This window comes from Varanus komodoensis, unplaced genomic scaffold (assembly GCF_004798865.1).
Source record: "Varanus komodoensis strain SLA01 unplaced genomic scaffold, ASM479886v1 scaffold53, whole genome shotgun sequence".
In the NCBI taxonomy this organism is placed as follows: Eukaryota; Metazoa; Chordata; class Lepidosauria; order Squamata; family Varanidae; genus Varanus; species Varanus komodoensis.
Window position 1 is genome coordinate 1,175,751 of NW_025336126.1, and position 16,730 is coordinate 1,192,480.

Sequence of the window (16,730 nt, forward strand, 5' to 3'; positions counted from 1 at the left end):
AGTTCTGATAAGGTTAGAGCCAAAATAGGGCCAGTGAGAAGGAGAAGAGGCCTCAGTCTGCCTTGGAGAAACCCAGGCTGCCTAGGTACCATACCAAGAAAAAGAGAAAGAAAAGCCCTTGCATCGATAAACAACCAAGTCTAAGGTGGCAACACACCTGAAGAATAGCTCAGTGAGAATGGAGCAGCTCGACAGCCATGGGAACTTAAGCCTCACCTTGGGGTGAAAACCCCAGGCAGTTGCATGGGATGAAAGATGCTGGAGGAGGGTTCGTCTGGATGGGATCTGAAGAGGGGCTCCGGCTCAGGAGAAGGTGTTGGCATACAGAGGATCCAAGTTGAATCCCTGGCATTTTCAGGTACAGTAAGGAGACAAATCCTGGAGAACTGCTGCCAGTCAGGGTCAGCATACAAGGCTAGCTGGACACATGCACTGCAGGGCAGCTCCTATATGTTCCTAGAAGCACTCGGGCTTGAAGCTGATGCTGCACTGCAACCCTTCCGTTGCAGGTTCCCACTCGCGGATAACGGTTAGGCATTGTTGCTCAGTATAACTTCCATATTTAGCAAAATACACCACTGAATACTGCTTCTTAGGGGCCAGGGGGTGTAGTGGTTAGAGTACTGGACTGGGACTTGGGGGATCTGGGTTCCAGCTCCCACTTGGCCTCAGAGCTTACTGGATAAATGTGGCCAGTCACTAGCTCTCAAGCTGGTCTACTTCACAGGGTTGTTTTGAGGAAAAAATGGAGAGGGAAAGGATTGTGTGAGCCACCTTCAGTTCTTTGAAGGAAATGTAGGGGATATAAGTAGAATAAAATTAATAGATTGTGTGTCCATGAGTGTTGTTGCCATCATGAATGCTGGAGGGTGTTCTGGAAGCAACTGGTTCAGTGCTGTAGTGACAAGACACAAGGTAGATGGAACCCGGGACTCTTGTCACTGCAAAGCTGTTTCTCCTAGAACTTTCATTCACGTGCCTCACAGTGTGATGCTCGGATGCTGGCCTTAGCAGCCATTTTCCAAACGCGTGTTTCTGAATTCAAGTGGACCCTGTCTGCAGTGTCCAATATCCATATATGCAACAAATTGTTGAAATTGGACCTCTCCTCCCCTCATTCTTATCCCACTGGGCTGCCATTACTACATCGAAGTAGATGTGTTTAAAGGTTTTCTACCAAGAAATGATCAACTTTTCAGCCAACGCAAAACCAAACACATTCATGACATCCAGATGAGATTTCCTGGCAAGAAAAAGGTGACATTTTCAAAGTCTTCTCCTCCCTCATCTCAGTAGATTTTCCTTACCTATTTTAAGTTGCCATTTATGATGGAAAACATCCATACTTCCTGCATCAAGAGATTCCAATAAGCTGGTAAAATCTGCTTCGAGACAAGAAATTTCTGCCCCAAACTAGCAAAAATCCAGTCCAAAAGAATGCTGTTCATTGTATTATTCAATTCATTATACCTGAATTGTTAAAGGTTCAGATAAAGCAGCCAAAACATTGGTCTGTCCCCTAAGGTTTCTTGTCTCCAAAAGAAACCAGCCTTGGATTGCAATCCAGTCCGACTGAGATCCATGCATGCATTCTTGAGATTAAGGCCCAAGAAAGTGCTTGGAACTTGCTTCTGAAAGAAGATACATGAAGTTGCTTTCCCATCATCCTGCAACTTTGCAGGGAAATCGTGGACTGAAATAAACATCTCTTCCTTTCCTCCATAGCTGATCGCACAGCCAATGACAGTCCGCCGTGGAGACCGTGCTCCGGTCCCTATCCGCGAGCACATGGCCATCGATGTATCTCCAGGCCCAATCCGACCCATTGCCCAGATCTCGGCTTATTTTCCACACCCCGGGCTGGAGGGGATGCTGACAACACGGGACAGAATGAGGGGCCAAGGGCCTACGACGGTGCCTCCTGGCACTGGAGAAGGAGAGGCCGCTGATGGATACGATTCTGACGAGAATAGTGAGTTTGAAAGCTTGGTGAGGAAAGGGATCCAGCCGCTCCAACTCAAAGCACCTCATCATCACGGGGTGGGAGGGAAGGGGGGTGTCGTTCCACCAGCCCGTACCTCACATTCCATGCATATGCCTGTCCACACATGCAGAATCGCTCACACTGACCGTCATCTCACACGCCGACTCTCTCTCCTTGCCACGTTTTTATAAGGAGACTTTGTCGTAAGAGCATCCACAATCCCTCCACACAGATGCACCTCTAAGGGTAGTGCTCCTGTGAGAAAATCTAACATCTGCACTCTCAGACCAGCACATGCCTGCTCAGAGCTGTGCCTGTCCTCTCGTCTCGAGCTTGCATTTATACACCAGCATATACCTCTCTCCCCGTGTCCCGCTCTCTCCCCCCCCCTCCCCTCATACACATGCACTTTCTTTCTTGCACACACCTGGACAAAAACACAACAAGATGTGTTTTTATACAGAAGTTTTCAGAAATCTGGATATCCAAATCCAAAAGATAAGCTTCCAGGCTCTGTCTCATCACAAATACATATTCAACATGCATTCCAGTTAGAAGTTGCATTCATAAGACCTCCCTTCATTTGTGTATCATTACACAAATAATCACAGAAGCATATGCACACTCTCTCTTTCACTCGCTTTCTTGCATGCTTTAGCATATTTACTAGAAAATAAGGCTCAGTGAAACCAATAGAACCGCCTTCTGAGTCAACCTGTCCAGGGTCAGGCTGGGGCTGATGACACCTTGATACCTATATCAAATAGATGGGTGGGCAGACAGATGCAGTCAGCCACCTGTGCTCTTTTCATTGGCCCAGGTTCTCTCCCTGTAAGAGGTGTGCCAGCACTCATCCTCACAGAGACCAAGTTTTACAAACAAACCTTCCTGCTTTGCAAAAGGGTGAAGGTGAAACTTTACCTTAACACTCACATAACCTCAGCTTTAAGGGGTGGGGTGGGGTGGGGTGGTTTGGCTTACAGTGAGGTGGGGGCCCAGTTCCATTCTGGAGAAGCTCTTGAATCTGCGTTTCAGTGGGAACTGGCAAAGGCTAAAGGGCTGGCATGGGGGGCAAAGCCCGTTTTTTAAGAATACAAACATATTGTCCCTTAAAGTTCTTCCTGCTGGAAACAAAACCTTAGCAGATGCATTTTAATCTTCTGCATGGGAACATGGCTCCAGAAAACCCAGGAAATCATGAAACCACTGCTGCTTGGGGGAAAGAGAATGGACCGGGAGGAGAAGGTGTGTCCCTCTTGGCCCCAGATTCCCCAAAGCACAGCCATAGCTCACCAGCCCGGCGCCAGCTCTACCACATCACCTCTGCACATAGCCCTGTCGACACACAGAGGATGCTCCCCTGTGGGGATGCAGAACCCCACTGATGGGCAGAGGAGCACAGAGCCAGGGAGGGATTCGCAGTCCTCGCAGCAGCCTGGCCTCCTAGCAAGCCTTGCTGACGAATGAGCAGATTGCGGAGCCAAGCCTGGTCAATGTTCTGGAGGCAGCATGACCAACGGCCCACTGGGTGCTATATTCAGGACGAGGCTATCGACAGCCACTAGCCCAGATGGCTGGTATTCCACTGGGCAGCAGGAACATCCTCATGCCCTGCCTCTGGATCCCCTGAGGCCTCTGTCGTCATGGGAAAAGGCAGGTGGACTTGTCCAGGAGGACTTCTAGTCCGGTCCAGCCGGGCTCCTCACATGACCAGCCCTGCCGTCCACTGAGTGGAACAATCTGTTTTAGGGGGCCTCTTCGTGGTGGGGGAGGTGGAGATGGAGGAAGGCAGGAATGGTTGTCTGAACGGTGCAGGAAGACTTGTTGAAGCGTTGCTATGGCTGGGGCACTGGAGTTCTACCAACAGCAAAATGTCCTGGGCCAGTCTTGCATGCTCACATTCTGGATTTCCACATGCAAAATGGCACCACCTGTTCATATGCACTTTCTTAGCAAGTGCACATACATACCATGTGTGAACACACACACAAAGTGGCATGCACGATAACCACCAGTAGTCACCAAGACACAAACACACTCGTGCCGAAAGCATGAGATTTCACTCATCTGTGGCTCTGGTTCATAGACAAGCACACAGAAAAGAACACACACCAGTCTGGGGACAAACACACACATGCCTGCATTCACTCAGCCATCTTCCCTGGTGAAAACAAACCCACACAAACTCACACTTTTGCTGACACAACAGCCTGCCCTCAGAGAGAGACACATTTCTGTTCCTTTCCATACAAGCACACACAAGCCAACTTATACAGACCCACAGGAGGGATGGGGGAAGGAAAGACGGAGATGTGGATTAATCAATGGATAGGTGTGAGGAAGGGAAGGAGAGAAATGGAGGATGGAGGTGGACGAGAAGGACAGTAAATAGAGGCAGTGGTGGAGTGGATAGAGAAAGACAGGCAGAGAGCTGAACGTCTGTGCAAGTCCATACAAGGTGGACTTCCCTCAGCTTCATAGCCAGTAAAAGTATGTTTCCCATTCCAGATGGAAGAAAGCAGGGCGGATAACACGTCTTTGGGTGAGCTTTTCACGTGGCCTTCCGTCGGAACGGACTAGCTGAAGGGACGGAGGGCAAGGGGAACACAAGCACCGTCCCTGTTGCCGGCCACCGTGCATCCATCAGCTCTGTGCATGTGGCACATGGGCGCTCTCTGGGCAGTCTAGTACCCTGCTTTTCTTGATCATGTAAAGGCGACCTGTGTGTGTGCGACTCACACGCTTACAGGCACTGTGCGTAGTGAATTGAAGGTAGACATGGAAATTAGGTTATTTTCCCCCTTCACACATCCAGCCTACATGATTAAAATTAGTCTGTTAATTAGTTGGTTAAAACTAATTTTAAACATTAAAACCTGGCTATTGCTATAGAGAGGTATATATGTAGGTAAATATAAACGGTCCCGTCAGGGGATTATAAAATCCAATAGATGGCTTTACCTAAGAAGCTTTTTGCCATGGCAGGTTTCTACCCTAAAATGTGCAGGGTATAAATAACATAACCTCAGAACATGTGCCAAATGTTTTTGTCTCTTCACCATTAAGTAACTACTAGAAGACCTATGCAGCTAAGATCAGAGATGCAAGGCATCCAGGTTTAAAGGGTGGGACTTCTTGCTTACATTCAACTCTGAGAGCTTTGGGTTTGTTTGTTGTTATCAGATGCCACTCTGAGGCTGATAAAAGATAAAGAGTTAATTTGGATTAAGCTGGGGGTGGATAGGTTGATTGTTAGACAATCCACCCTTTAGGAATAAAAGTTCCTGAAAGCTTTTGGTTCTCCAGTCATAAAGAAACATCTCATATAGAGTTGCATGTGATTCCACACAATAGCAGCATCCTGCCCAGCAACCCAAACCACACACAGCATGGTCCTTGTATACACAGTTCAGCATTCTAAGAACTTATTTTGCATTAAAACAAAACAAACTGTTTGTAAACTCCCACAAGGTTTCTAGTCCTTATGATTCTAAAGACCCCAGGAGAAGTATGTAGGTGATGCCTGATGAGATCTCAAAAATCTAGAAGCAAGTTAAGAGGTTAGGATATAGGACTCCACTTCAGAGCACTGTTCAGTCCCCTACCTTGCCCCTTAATGAGCAGAAGCAAAATTAATTCTGCATAGTTAAGCACACTTCCCTCATCTGCATGACTTATGTGAGTTATTGCATCTAGCTTTATTGGTGCCTAAATTAGGTTATCTAGGGGAGGGGGAATGTTTGATTTATTTTATTTCTGAGTAAACAGCTCTGGGAATATGCCAGTTGAGAGAAAATATCTGTACAGATCCATGCAGAAATTGGGGGTGGCAGGGAGGATATGGACAGGTAACCGAGGCAGATGGATGGCACTAAATAAATAAGCAGGCAGATTGGGTGATTTGGAAAGGAAATGCTGATACAACCAATTAATTGATTCTTTCTCTTCCTTCTGCTTGACACCTGGCCTTCTTCTAGCATCCCTTGGGACCCTTGAATTTGACATCCTTTATGATCCAGAAAGCTGCACCCTCGGTTGCACCATCCTTCGGGCCAAGGTAATCAAGCCTGTCTCCTGAAAAGCACCCAACACGCACACTCACGCTTTCTGGTTACCCCAGCATTGCTGACGCCTTTCAATTCAAACCTGCAGACTTTCTGCATTGTGTGTGTCACTTTCACAGGAAAGGGACATGATTTAATAAAAAGAGAGGCCACACAGGGAGGGGAAATCTCATTACGGAACCAGCGCTGCTGATTTCAGCCTGTTCCCTTTGCTCTTCTGCATTCGACCCGTCTCTTCCTGCAAGCCCTTCGAAAGCAGGCCAGCTCATTTGCAGACCCACCTCTCCTGCAGACCCACATGGCCCTTGGCTGGCTGTGTTTGCACAACCTCTACCCTCACATACATGCCAACAAACACAACCCCCCTCCCTTTCTTTCCCAGCTGGTGGGCTTGCAGCATCTTCAAGCACCTCGGCGACGCGCCAGGCAACCGGGTATCTGCAGGCATCTGGGGTTGCCGTGGCAACAGAGGAGGGAGGGGGAGCGAGGGAAACAATGCGGCAGCTCGGAACCACGGCGAGAGTTGTCCTGCCCCTCCACCACCACCACGATCCACGGCCACTGCCGTGCCCCATCACCTCATGCCCTCTTTCCCAACGTTGTATGCGACCATTTCCCCCCTCAGGTTGTCCCACTAACATGCCCCATCCCTCATTTTAGCTCTGCTCTTCCTGGGCCTCGGACCTCCTCACAAACTATTTTGGATGCGCTCACATGAGCCTTTGGAGGGGGCTTTTATCTGACCAGACTTGCCGTTCCGCCATTGCGCTTCTTGAATGAAGCCAGTGCAGTTGGATGTTTTAGGGGTGGTTCTGAATGGCATTTTAAAAAACCATAGCACTGTTTCGAGGCTCAGAACCATTATCTGGGCCTCTGAGGCTGCAAAGCAGTGCTGACTCCCGGCCGCTGGGCAAGAGGCCCTCCATGGGCCTACTCTTCTGTCTACCTTCTCACCATCCTTGCCACCCACTGGTCTTGCTTCTCAGCCTTTTTCTCATCGTTGCACATCCCTGTTTGCCAGGGAGCCAGGGAACAAGCAGGCAGCAGCTCTGATTGTTCACCATTCCCACAACCACCTTTGTCCAGGCCAGAGCAAGAGGCAGGAGAACTAGCAGGTTGCCATGGAGAAGAAGAGGAGCAAATCTAGGGGCTCTTGTCAGAGGGCACCTGCTGGGGTGTGGGCCCTTTGCAGGTGCCCAACCGTTCCTGTTCTTGACGCTTGCCCATTTCCCCACAAACAAAGCCCAGTTGGCATGCCTGTAAGGTTCTTCAAGAGCGCACCTATCCAAATATTGTCCAGCTACAAATTCCCTACGTAGTCAGTGAGATATAATAAAACCATCCCCAGCATTCTCTTTTGTTTCCGATGCCATGTGCATCAGGTCTCAGCTTTGTTCTAATTCTGGATTATTCTGTCCCGAATAACTGAGGCATAAGAGTGCCTTTGAAGAGTACTGGGAAACAATGAAGCCATTGGTCAAGAAAGTAGTGGCCACTGAGTGGGAGATGTTCAGGGCATATTACTGAGCCCGTGTCCACTCCACTGGCTACCAATTCTTCCCCAGGCAAGATTCAAAGTGCTAGTCTTTACATTTCAGCTCCTGAAGAGTCTTCAGCCAAGCCCACCTCCTTCCAAAAGTACTGGGCTTGGCTTTGTGGATGCTGCCCAGCAACTGAAAGCTGTCATCTGCCCCTTCCCAGCCCCGTCTTGGTAGATCTAAAATTTTAAAAAGCTCTGTCTGGTGGGAAGGAAGACTTAGACAGGGCCTTTTATTAGTGGCACCTGAGTGGTGGGATGACTTACCCAAAGAGGCCTGCTGGATCATCACACTGCTTTGCACTTATTATGCATATGTATCACACTGGTCCTGTATTTAACAATCTGCCTCATACTTCAGACGTTGGCTGCAGTTTGGGCTTCGTTGTGTTGTTAGCTGTGTTCGAATCGTTTTGTAATAATTGATTTTTATTTTTGAATCAGGTTATCACCTCAAAGGCCTCTTAGCAGAAGTTGGGATATATTTTTAATTTAAAAAATACCCCAAGGCTCACTAAACAAAATAAAGCAAATGCTGCTCCAGGCGACTTGATGCGTTACAGATTCTCCAGCAGAAAGTCAATTCTAGCTTGAGAACAGCGTGAAACTCTAAAGTGAATGGTCACATCTGTAATGCACACAGTAGAAAGCACTACCCATAAAGTAATGAAGAGAAGATACCCACCCTCCTTGACCCTCCTCCTCCTCCAGATGTTTTCGGCTATTACTCCTGCAATCCTAGACCACTGGCCAGGCTGCAGTCCGAGTCGTCATTCCAACTTCCATTTCTGAGCAGGAATTTTGTGACAAGTGCAGCGACTTTCACAGAAATACAGGAAACGTGTGCATCCTTCCCATGAGATTTTAAACAGTGCCTCAGGACAAATATTTAGAGTGAAAAGGAACTGATCTCTGTCCTTTTATTCCTAGGGATTGAAGCCGATGGATTTTAATGGCTTGGCTGACCCGTATGTCAAGCTGCACCTCCTGCCTGGGGCCTGCAAGGTAAATTGAGCTTTAGATCATTCTTTCCAGCATTGGGCCCTGAGCCATCCAGTTCCCAGGCCACAGGTGGCACCAGCCACAACGGGAGGCAGCAGCCACGCTGGAGGAACCAAATTTAGTCTGTATCCTCACAGAGCAGGAGCAGGGCAACATTTCCCACACTATGGGGGGCAGGCGGGAGCAGTGGCTGCATCAGAAAAGCAACAAGGCTGAGGAGGAATGAAGGGCATGCTGGCTGGCTGGCTCCATTTCTGGCTGGAGCGGGGTTGAGCTTGGTCCCACTTATTCCGTGTTCTTAAAACAAAATAATGGTCCATTTTTTATTCCACCCTGATTTTCTCTACAGTAATTTCTATGGATTTTGACAAAGCTAATAGGAATACTCTGCAGTTTAGGATTATATTGCTTGATAATGACGACGATGATGAAAAGCACTTGGAGAATATGAGACATGCCTCTTCTTTAAGTACTCACTGAGGTCCAACAATTAAGAAATAAGAGAGTGAGTTGCTCATGGTAGTGGGGAGAGTGCTTGCCCTCCTCTCACTTCCTCCAGGGCTGCTCATCCGGGATTGCTCCCTGAGCAGAAATATGGGATGGGAACCAATTTGAAGTCTTACTCATAATAAGGGGCCTATTTCCAAAAGTGTGGGCTACAACGTCCCTGGGACTGCTGGAAGCAGTGAGTGGGCTTATGAGTGCCTGCGGTGAAATTATGTGGGGCCATAAAACAGAGGTGATGCAGGAAATCTGCGACTGGATCCCCCAGATTAAGGAGCACTCCAAAGAAGCAGGAAATATCAGAAGAGCCCTGCTGGAGCACAGCCAGGCCCAGCATTACGCATGCCCTGTGGCCAACCAAGCCAGCACCTCCTGCTCATGTTCTCCAGTAACCAGAGAGCACTGATGCTTGTTGCCTCTGATCCTGGTGGCAATAGCTCTCGTCATCGTGACTAGCAGCCATCAGTGGACCTCTCTTCCATAACCTTGTCCAATTCCCTTTTAAAGCCAGCCAGTTTGGTGGTCATTACTACCTCGCGTGTCAGTGAACTGCACAATAGAACTATGCACAGTGTGCAGAACTACGTTTGCACTGCCCCGAATCATCCACCAAGCACCGCAGGGGAGCTGTTCCAGCCCTTTGATCGTTTTGGTTGCGTTTTGCTGCCCCCTCTATCCCTTATTTGGTGTGATGCAAAACAGAACTTTGCATTTTATTCTAAGTGCGTTGTACCATCGATTTGTATGGCTGGTTATAATATTGGCAGTTTCATTCTCAATTCCCTTTCTAATTATGCCCAACATGGAATCTGCCTTTTTCACAGCAGCCACACACTAGATTGACTTTTTCATCAAGTTATTTACTGTACTTCCGAAATTTCTTTCCTGGCCAGTCACTACCAGCATTACACTTTTTTGTCCCAATATGCATCATGTGGAGAGATATTTTTGGAGCTCTTTGCAATTTCCTCTGGTTTTAACTATGCTATATAATGGGCAGTTGGGGACAGCACCATTTTTTTTGGGAGCAGCTTGAAAAACAGGTGTTTTAACACTTCCTCCCTGCACCATTTTCCTAACTCAAGTCCTCCCACACACCCTGAAGCTGCTTATTAGTCCTGCTGGGAAGGGAGGAGGGTGGAAAAGGGATGATGCAGGTAGTTTCTCTATTCTTTCCTCAGTGAGTCCAATGGCAGTTTTGGGGTCATGTATATAAGGGACAGGGAGAGAGGGAAAGATTAATTTTGATTGGGAAAACAGCAAATTCCTCCAGCTCTTCTAGAGTCAGTGATCCAAACTGGGAGCCCCGTTTAAAGTTTGGGAATTGAAGTGGGAACACTTACAAAGTTGGGCAATCTAATCAGGATCTCTTGCATCAAATCCGTTTTGACAGTTTTGAGGAAGTGGTGTCCAAAGGGCTGGTGTGTAGGGACCAGAGGGAGATGGACAGGAGTGATGGGGCTATTTGAATAGGCTGCTGGAAGGGAAGGGAAGGATACAAGCCAATCCAGAATAGCCAATGACTGACTGTGGGTCGAGAACATCATTACAAAGAAATTCCTTTGCACAAGAATTTATTGGCAACAACCCTGGCAAAGAGGACTTGAGGAAAGGATTAAGATCATTTCATGGAGGAGGAAATGCTTATCAATAGCTACCTATTTTTCTGAAAAGGTATCTAACCCCAGTAAGCAGAACATTCCCATCTTCTGATGATGCATAAGCTCTGAACACCAGAAACTGGGGTGGCCAGCCATCACTGGAGGCGAACTGGAAGACTGAGCAACTCTTCGGCAGTGGTTCTGCTCCTGCTGACTGGAAACACTTAATACACTAAAAAGTATATACCTTAATAATCAAGCAAAGAGAGGTATATGGGGAGTTGATTTTGGAAATACTAGAACAGAACATAGTCTGGTAATAGCATCAGCTGGGAAATTATCTGTATTTAGTGGGAGGAAAAAGAAAACCACAGCAAATTAAATACAAACACATCCCATGGCAGTTTCCCAGTTTCTAGCCAAGGGAATGAACAGGAGGCTGTAGGGCCATGTTTGAGCTTTGCTCAGATGTTCTGCTCCTCCATTCTAATTCTTTCTGCCCTGGGACTTCTTGCTCTCCAGGCAAACAAACTGAAAACACGAACACAGCACAATACGCTCAACCCCGTCTGGAATGAAGCCCTGATATACAATGGGATAACAGCTGAGGATATGGCCCGGAAAACTCTGCGGTGAGATGTTACCCTACCCACCTACTCAGAATCCCATCCCACAGCCCCCCTGCCACGCTGCCTTTGCCACAACAGCCCCCATCATCTCTTTCTCTGCTTGCCAGAATCTCTGTCTGTGACGAGGATAAACTGACACACAATGAGTTCATAGGAGAGACCCGGGTGCCTCTGAGACGCCTCCGGCCTGGCCAGAAAAAACATTTCAACCTGTGCTTGGAACGGCAACAACCGGTGAGAGTCAAGCGTAAGGAGGTTGTATACTCCAAAGTGAGTCAAGATCTATCCAGTTATTTCATTCGTTCCTTCATTCAGTATCGGACATTCAGACATGCCCTTCCAGCTGCTTTTCTGCCTAGTCACCTTGGCCTCCTGCCCTGTGGCCCACTGATAGTTCAGAACTGCTCCTCTGCCTAGAGGCTTCCTCCTCTCAGCCAGACTAACTTACTCCCTTCTCTGTGCTCATCACCACCCCTTCTACTACAGGTCCTTTCTCCTCATGCACTGGAATGGCTGTGCACATTCCATGGGATAAGAGCACCTCTAATGGGCAGGAGGTGGGCAGGAGAAGCTCTCAGACAGCCACCACTGTGGGGAGAAATGGAGGAGACAAGAAATCAGGATTTTCAGGGTCCACACAGGATGGGTCCCCTTTATGTATTATTTATTACATTTCTAAACTTCCCAATAGATGAAGCTTTCCCTGCCCTCCTTACATCCTTGTCCTTCACCCATGATGAAAACGTTCAAACTACGCAAACAAACCATGTGGTTTATAACATTCAAATATTTTGGTTTACCTTGGTGCAAGCTCAGAGATTTCCTTAATGGATTTTTACCCTGCATGCATGTAATATATTGAGTCTGGCTTCTTCTGGGTCCATGTGGCATTCACCTCCTCATACCTGTGCACCAGCCTTTACACCTTTCATTTTGCCACCCTGTCCCTTGACTTCCCCAGCTTTGTGGTGTTTGTATTTAAGAGAGTAAGGAAACAGATGTTGTGGGTTTCCCTCAACAGCTGGCATCCCCTTCCTCCATGACTGCAGCTTTGCGTGGGATCTCCTGCTACCTGAGAGAGGTGAGCGGGCTTCCCTTTCCCTTTCCTCACGACGAGAGCTCAGGGGACAGTTGGACCAGGGGCAGGAAGCTCTTCTGCTCAGGAAAGGACTGCACCCCCCCCCCCACATTGGACAGACTTTCCCTAGCTGGTGTCCTTCAGATGTTGGCTGTGCTGGCTGTGGCTGATGGGGACTGAAGTCCAAAGCCTCAGGAAGGCACAAGCTTGGGAAATTTGCCCCATCAGGGGTAAGCTGTTGGGTGGGAGAACAGCCAAGCTGGCGATAGCATGGACAGCCCTTTTCTCTGTTACCCCCTTCCTCCTCAGTGGGCTGCTGAGGGAAGTCCAGAATAGTTTGGCTGGGCTTTCGCTCCCTCCTCCTCCAAGCTCATTATCCATTTTCACTTCCCACTGCCAGTTTTACCCCTCCCGCCCTGCCTATCTGCATGGCACTGGGGCAAGGGCCACACGTATTGGCCAGTGGGATGCCAGCAGGGGCAGCCGCCTGACAGAGGGTGGGCAAGAGGCCGCGCTGGCACCGGACAAGCCACAAGGCCCTGGTTGAAGGATGGGGAGCACTGACCAAGGCTCAGGGGGCTCAAAACGCTGAAGTGGAGAGAACAGCTTTCAAAATCTTTTGCCTGGGATGCTGCTCCGGTCAAGGCTAGTTCGGACAGGTTGGAAGGCAGGCAGGCATTTCATACAAAAGCACTCCATGATCTTTTCCTTCCTCCACTACATAGCTAGAACCCTCCGCTGGCTGGGCCCTGGAGGAACGGGGCCGCATCCTGCTCGCCCTCATGTACAGCTCTGAACGCCACGGACTGCTGGTGTCTATTCTCCGCTGTGCCCACTTAGCTGCCATGGACGTGTGTGGCTACTCGGATCCTTATGTAAAAACGTGAGAAACTCAGACACATGGGAAGGGAGTGCTTCAGCCACGGGCTAACATGGCCTGTGTCGGGCAAGGGAAGGCAAAGGGCTGGCCAAGGAGAGGGCTGGCTGGGCAGGGGGCATGATCACCTTATTCCCCGTTGCTTAAGCGTGCTAAGAAGCATGCGTGGAGAACTAGAACGAGAACCCAGTAGGGTCAAGGCATGAAGCTTACGGGTGGGAAGTTTGGGACAGATGAAAGGAAGCTCTTCTTTACACAGTGCATAGTTAAATTCCTCCATGAGATGCCCTGACAACCACTAACCTGAATTGGATGCAGAGGAAGAGACGATCACAGGTTACCAGTCCTGATGCTACTTGCCACCTCTAGTACCAGAGGCAGGGTATAAATAAATGGAGGGAGGAGGATCCATTTCCATACTGCTAATAGCTGATGCTCTGAGCACTGCCTAAAACAAGGCCACAATACAATAAAAACTAAAATAAATTCACAATACAGAATTAAAGAACCATTTAAGAAATTTAAAAACAATTCATTAGCAAAGAACATGTTTAATACAGAAAAGACCAGAAGAGACATAGGTGCCCCCATCAAGCCATTAAATAACCCTAGATGTCCTTAAATGCCTCAGCCCAGAGGGCTGTCTTGACCAGGCCCCAAAAGGATGGAAATGTTGCTCCAGGTAGGTCTCATTGGGGACACCAGTCCATAATCATGGGGCTCCCACTGAGAAAGCTCTGTTCTTTGTTCCTTGTAATCTCCAAATGAACCTCCCTCAGAGGAGGCACTTGGAAGAAGTCTTCAGATGTTAGTTATAGTGTCTGGATAGACTGTAGTTAGTACTGCAGCCTAAGCCTTGTAAGACTATTTTAATATATAAAAGCAGAATCTTGAATCCAGCTCAGAAGTGTCTAAGGTGGCCAAGATTAGCAGGCCAGGTTTGGTGCTATGTGTTCAGGCCTTTTGTCTTATTGTTAGGCTGGCTGCCTCATTTCACTTATGGTGCTGCTTCTGAAAAGTCTTCAAGGGCAGCTCCTCATAGAATAAATATAATGCTGTAATCTAAGAAATTACCAGAGTTTATATTCTTAATCAAATGACTGATGCTTACCATGGCCCACCTAGAAAGGTCCATCTTCACCCCAGCTGGAAGGTAATCAGAATTCAACGTAAAATGTTCTGATTAGGAAAGCTTTTAGAGATTTTTATTTTAAATAAACCATCCATTTTGATATAGTCATTTCGTAATTACTATAGGTTTTGAGTTCATAGCATAGTGAGTTTTCCAAAGATATTTTTGTACTAGCATATAGAATGCCAAGGATTGGTAGCCACCTCAAGAGATTTTTTGTGGGGAAGAAAGATGAGAAATGGCCTAGATAGGCATCAACCTCCTCTTTGTTTTGGGCAGGTACCTGAGACCAGATGTAGAGAAGAAGTCAAAGCATAAAACAACTGTGAAGAAGAAGACACTGAACCCTGAATATAATGAGGTGACTGGCGACTGCATGCACTGGGGGGCAAAGCATGAGCCGATGGCCGGGTGGGACGAGGCTGGGCCAGAATTCTCCACTTCTAACTTTGCCCTCTTCCCTGCTCACACTGCAGGACTTTTTCTACGAGATCGAACAGTCAGAACTTGGTCACAAATCCCTGGAGATAACAGTTTGGGATTACGACATTGGGAAATCCAACGACTTCATTGGTGAGAAGAGACAGTGGAGGGGTTGCTGGGTTAGAAGATGGTGGTAAGGGGCTTGGAAGGGGGCACTGGATATAATCAATGGCATAGATTTATATGTGGTTACATGGCATTCTGCCCCCACAAGAGCACTCTGGGGACTGTATTTCCATACAGGCAGCTGGGAGTCTCTAGCACACAACTCCCAGCAGCCTCACCAAAGTACAGCTCCCAAAACTCTTTGGGGGCAGGCCAGAGCTAAGTGGGATAGACTGATGTGGGCCCACGGTTTCACAGGGAGGCGGCTTCATGTGGGGCTGCCCAAAGGAAGGAACTGCTTGGAGTCGACAAGAGCCTCTTTATACTTCCTTTGCAGGTGGGGTCACTCTTGGCCTAGGGGCCTCTGGGGAATGCCGACAGCACTGGCTTTCATGCCTCCAGACCCCCGACTGCCGTCTTGAGCACTGGCATACCCTCACCAACGAGCTGCCAGAATCCTCCACTTTTGGCCCCTGAGACAGCCTCGCAGCAGTCCACAGAACCGCATCCTCCCGCCCTGCCTGCCAGAAAACCCGCATAATAATAAGGGAGGGGCACAGCACCAAGGGCCCCTCCTCTGCACGAGGACGTTTGCACGTTTTCAAAATTACTTGTTTTGTTGGTGTCCATTTATATTATGCTCTAGGGAAGGGCGTAAATGGAGGCCACCCCCTCTTCCAGTTTGATACGTTAAGGCAACAGTGTGGGGGGTGCAAAGTGTGGAAGAGCCAAGGAAAGGCAGGAGGAGCCCAAGAGGCAGACTTGTGAGTGCTGCTTCTTCTTTAAAGAAAGTCAATGAAAAGTCACAGTAAATAAACCTATCCTCCAAGAATTCCTTCACCACCCCCACAAACATTTGTCTTTTCAAGCAGACCATGGTTCTGAAATGACATTCTTTTATGCCAAGTTTTGGCTTGGAATTTAAAAGGATAATTGCTTGGCTCACAAAAAGATAGCATAGTGTTTTTTAATAAGGAAGGGAAAAAATTAAAAAGCATTTAAGACATGCATCCCATCTGAATTTTTATACAGCCTAAATTTTCTCTCTTTTCCCTGCTCATCTTAACCTGAAATTGACATACAAACTTCATGCTCTTGAACTATTAAGAAAAAGTGTCCTTAGTCCTTTAGCTTCCTGCCTAGATGAAAAGGGTTTCTATCTGGCATACTTCATTCTACTCACTCAGAGTCCTGCTTGCTTTGCTGCACATACCTTTGGCTTGAGAAAAACAGCTGTCTACACACTCCCTTCCTGAAAACACATTTTATTCTCCCCATCTTTACTCTTTTAAAACAGGCTCAGAGCAAAACACTGTGCTGTTCATGAACTGCTCCCCGTTTTTTGCTAGTTTCTGCCAGAAATGCTGACACTTCCATATATGAGAAGTTGTGTGTGTTGCTGAGGAAGGCACACTCACCTTTGTGTAGCCTGCCTCCACACACACCTGGCTCAATGTAATTTGGGGTTGACGTGTCCCCAGTAGAGGCTACCCAGCCCATTTAAAGATATTTAAGGGAGATACCCTACCATCCCACTAAGGGGTGAACATTCGAACACTCACCACCACCACATCGCTCCTCGTGTTCAACCAAATCGACTTTCCTGTGACTTAATCGCTTTTGACCTAACCCTGCAGCCCTGTAGCAACAAACAGATCCTTGCCTTGGTATCATCTGCCTCAGCTCTCTTTTCTCCATGCTAGGCCTGCAGTGTCTCAGCTGCATACCACACGT

General features: G+C 47.9%; 1 protein-coding gene across 1 annotated transcript; it reads left to right on the forward strand.

Annotated features, from left to right (window-relative positions):
* The first annotated feature begins 1,740 nt into the window (after window positions 1–1,740).
* Window positions 1,741–15,473, forward strand: DOC2A (double C2 domain alpha). The gene is made up of 10 exons (XM_044448018.1): window positions 1,741–1,972; window positions 5,962–6,041; window positions 8,516–8,590; window positions 11,215–11,324; window positions 11,429–11,555; window positions 12,343–12,402; window positions 13,125–13,282; window positions 14,688–14,769; window positions 14,885–14,981; window positions 15,334–15,473. Exons 1-10 carry the CDS (start codon window positions 1,741–1,743, stop codon window positions 15,471–15,473), a joined length of 1,161 nt encoding a protein of 386 aa, XP_044303953.1.
* The last annotated feature ends 1,257 nt before the right edge of the window (window positions 15,474–16,730 follow it).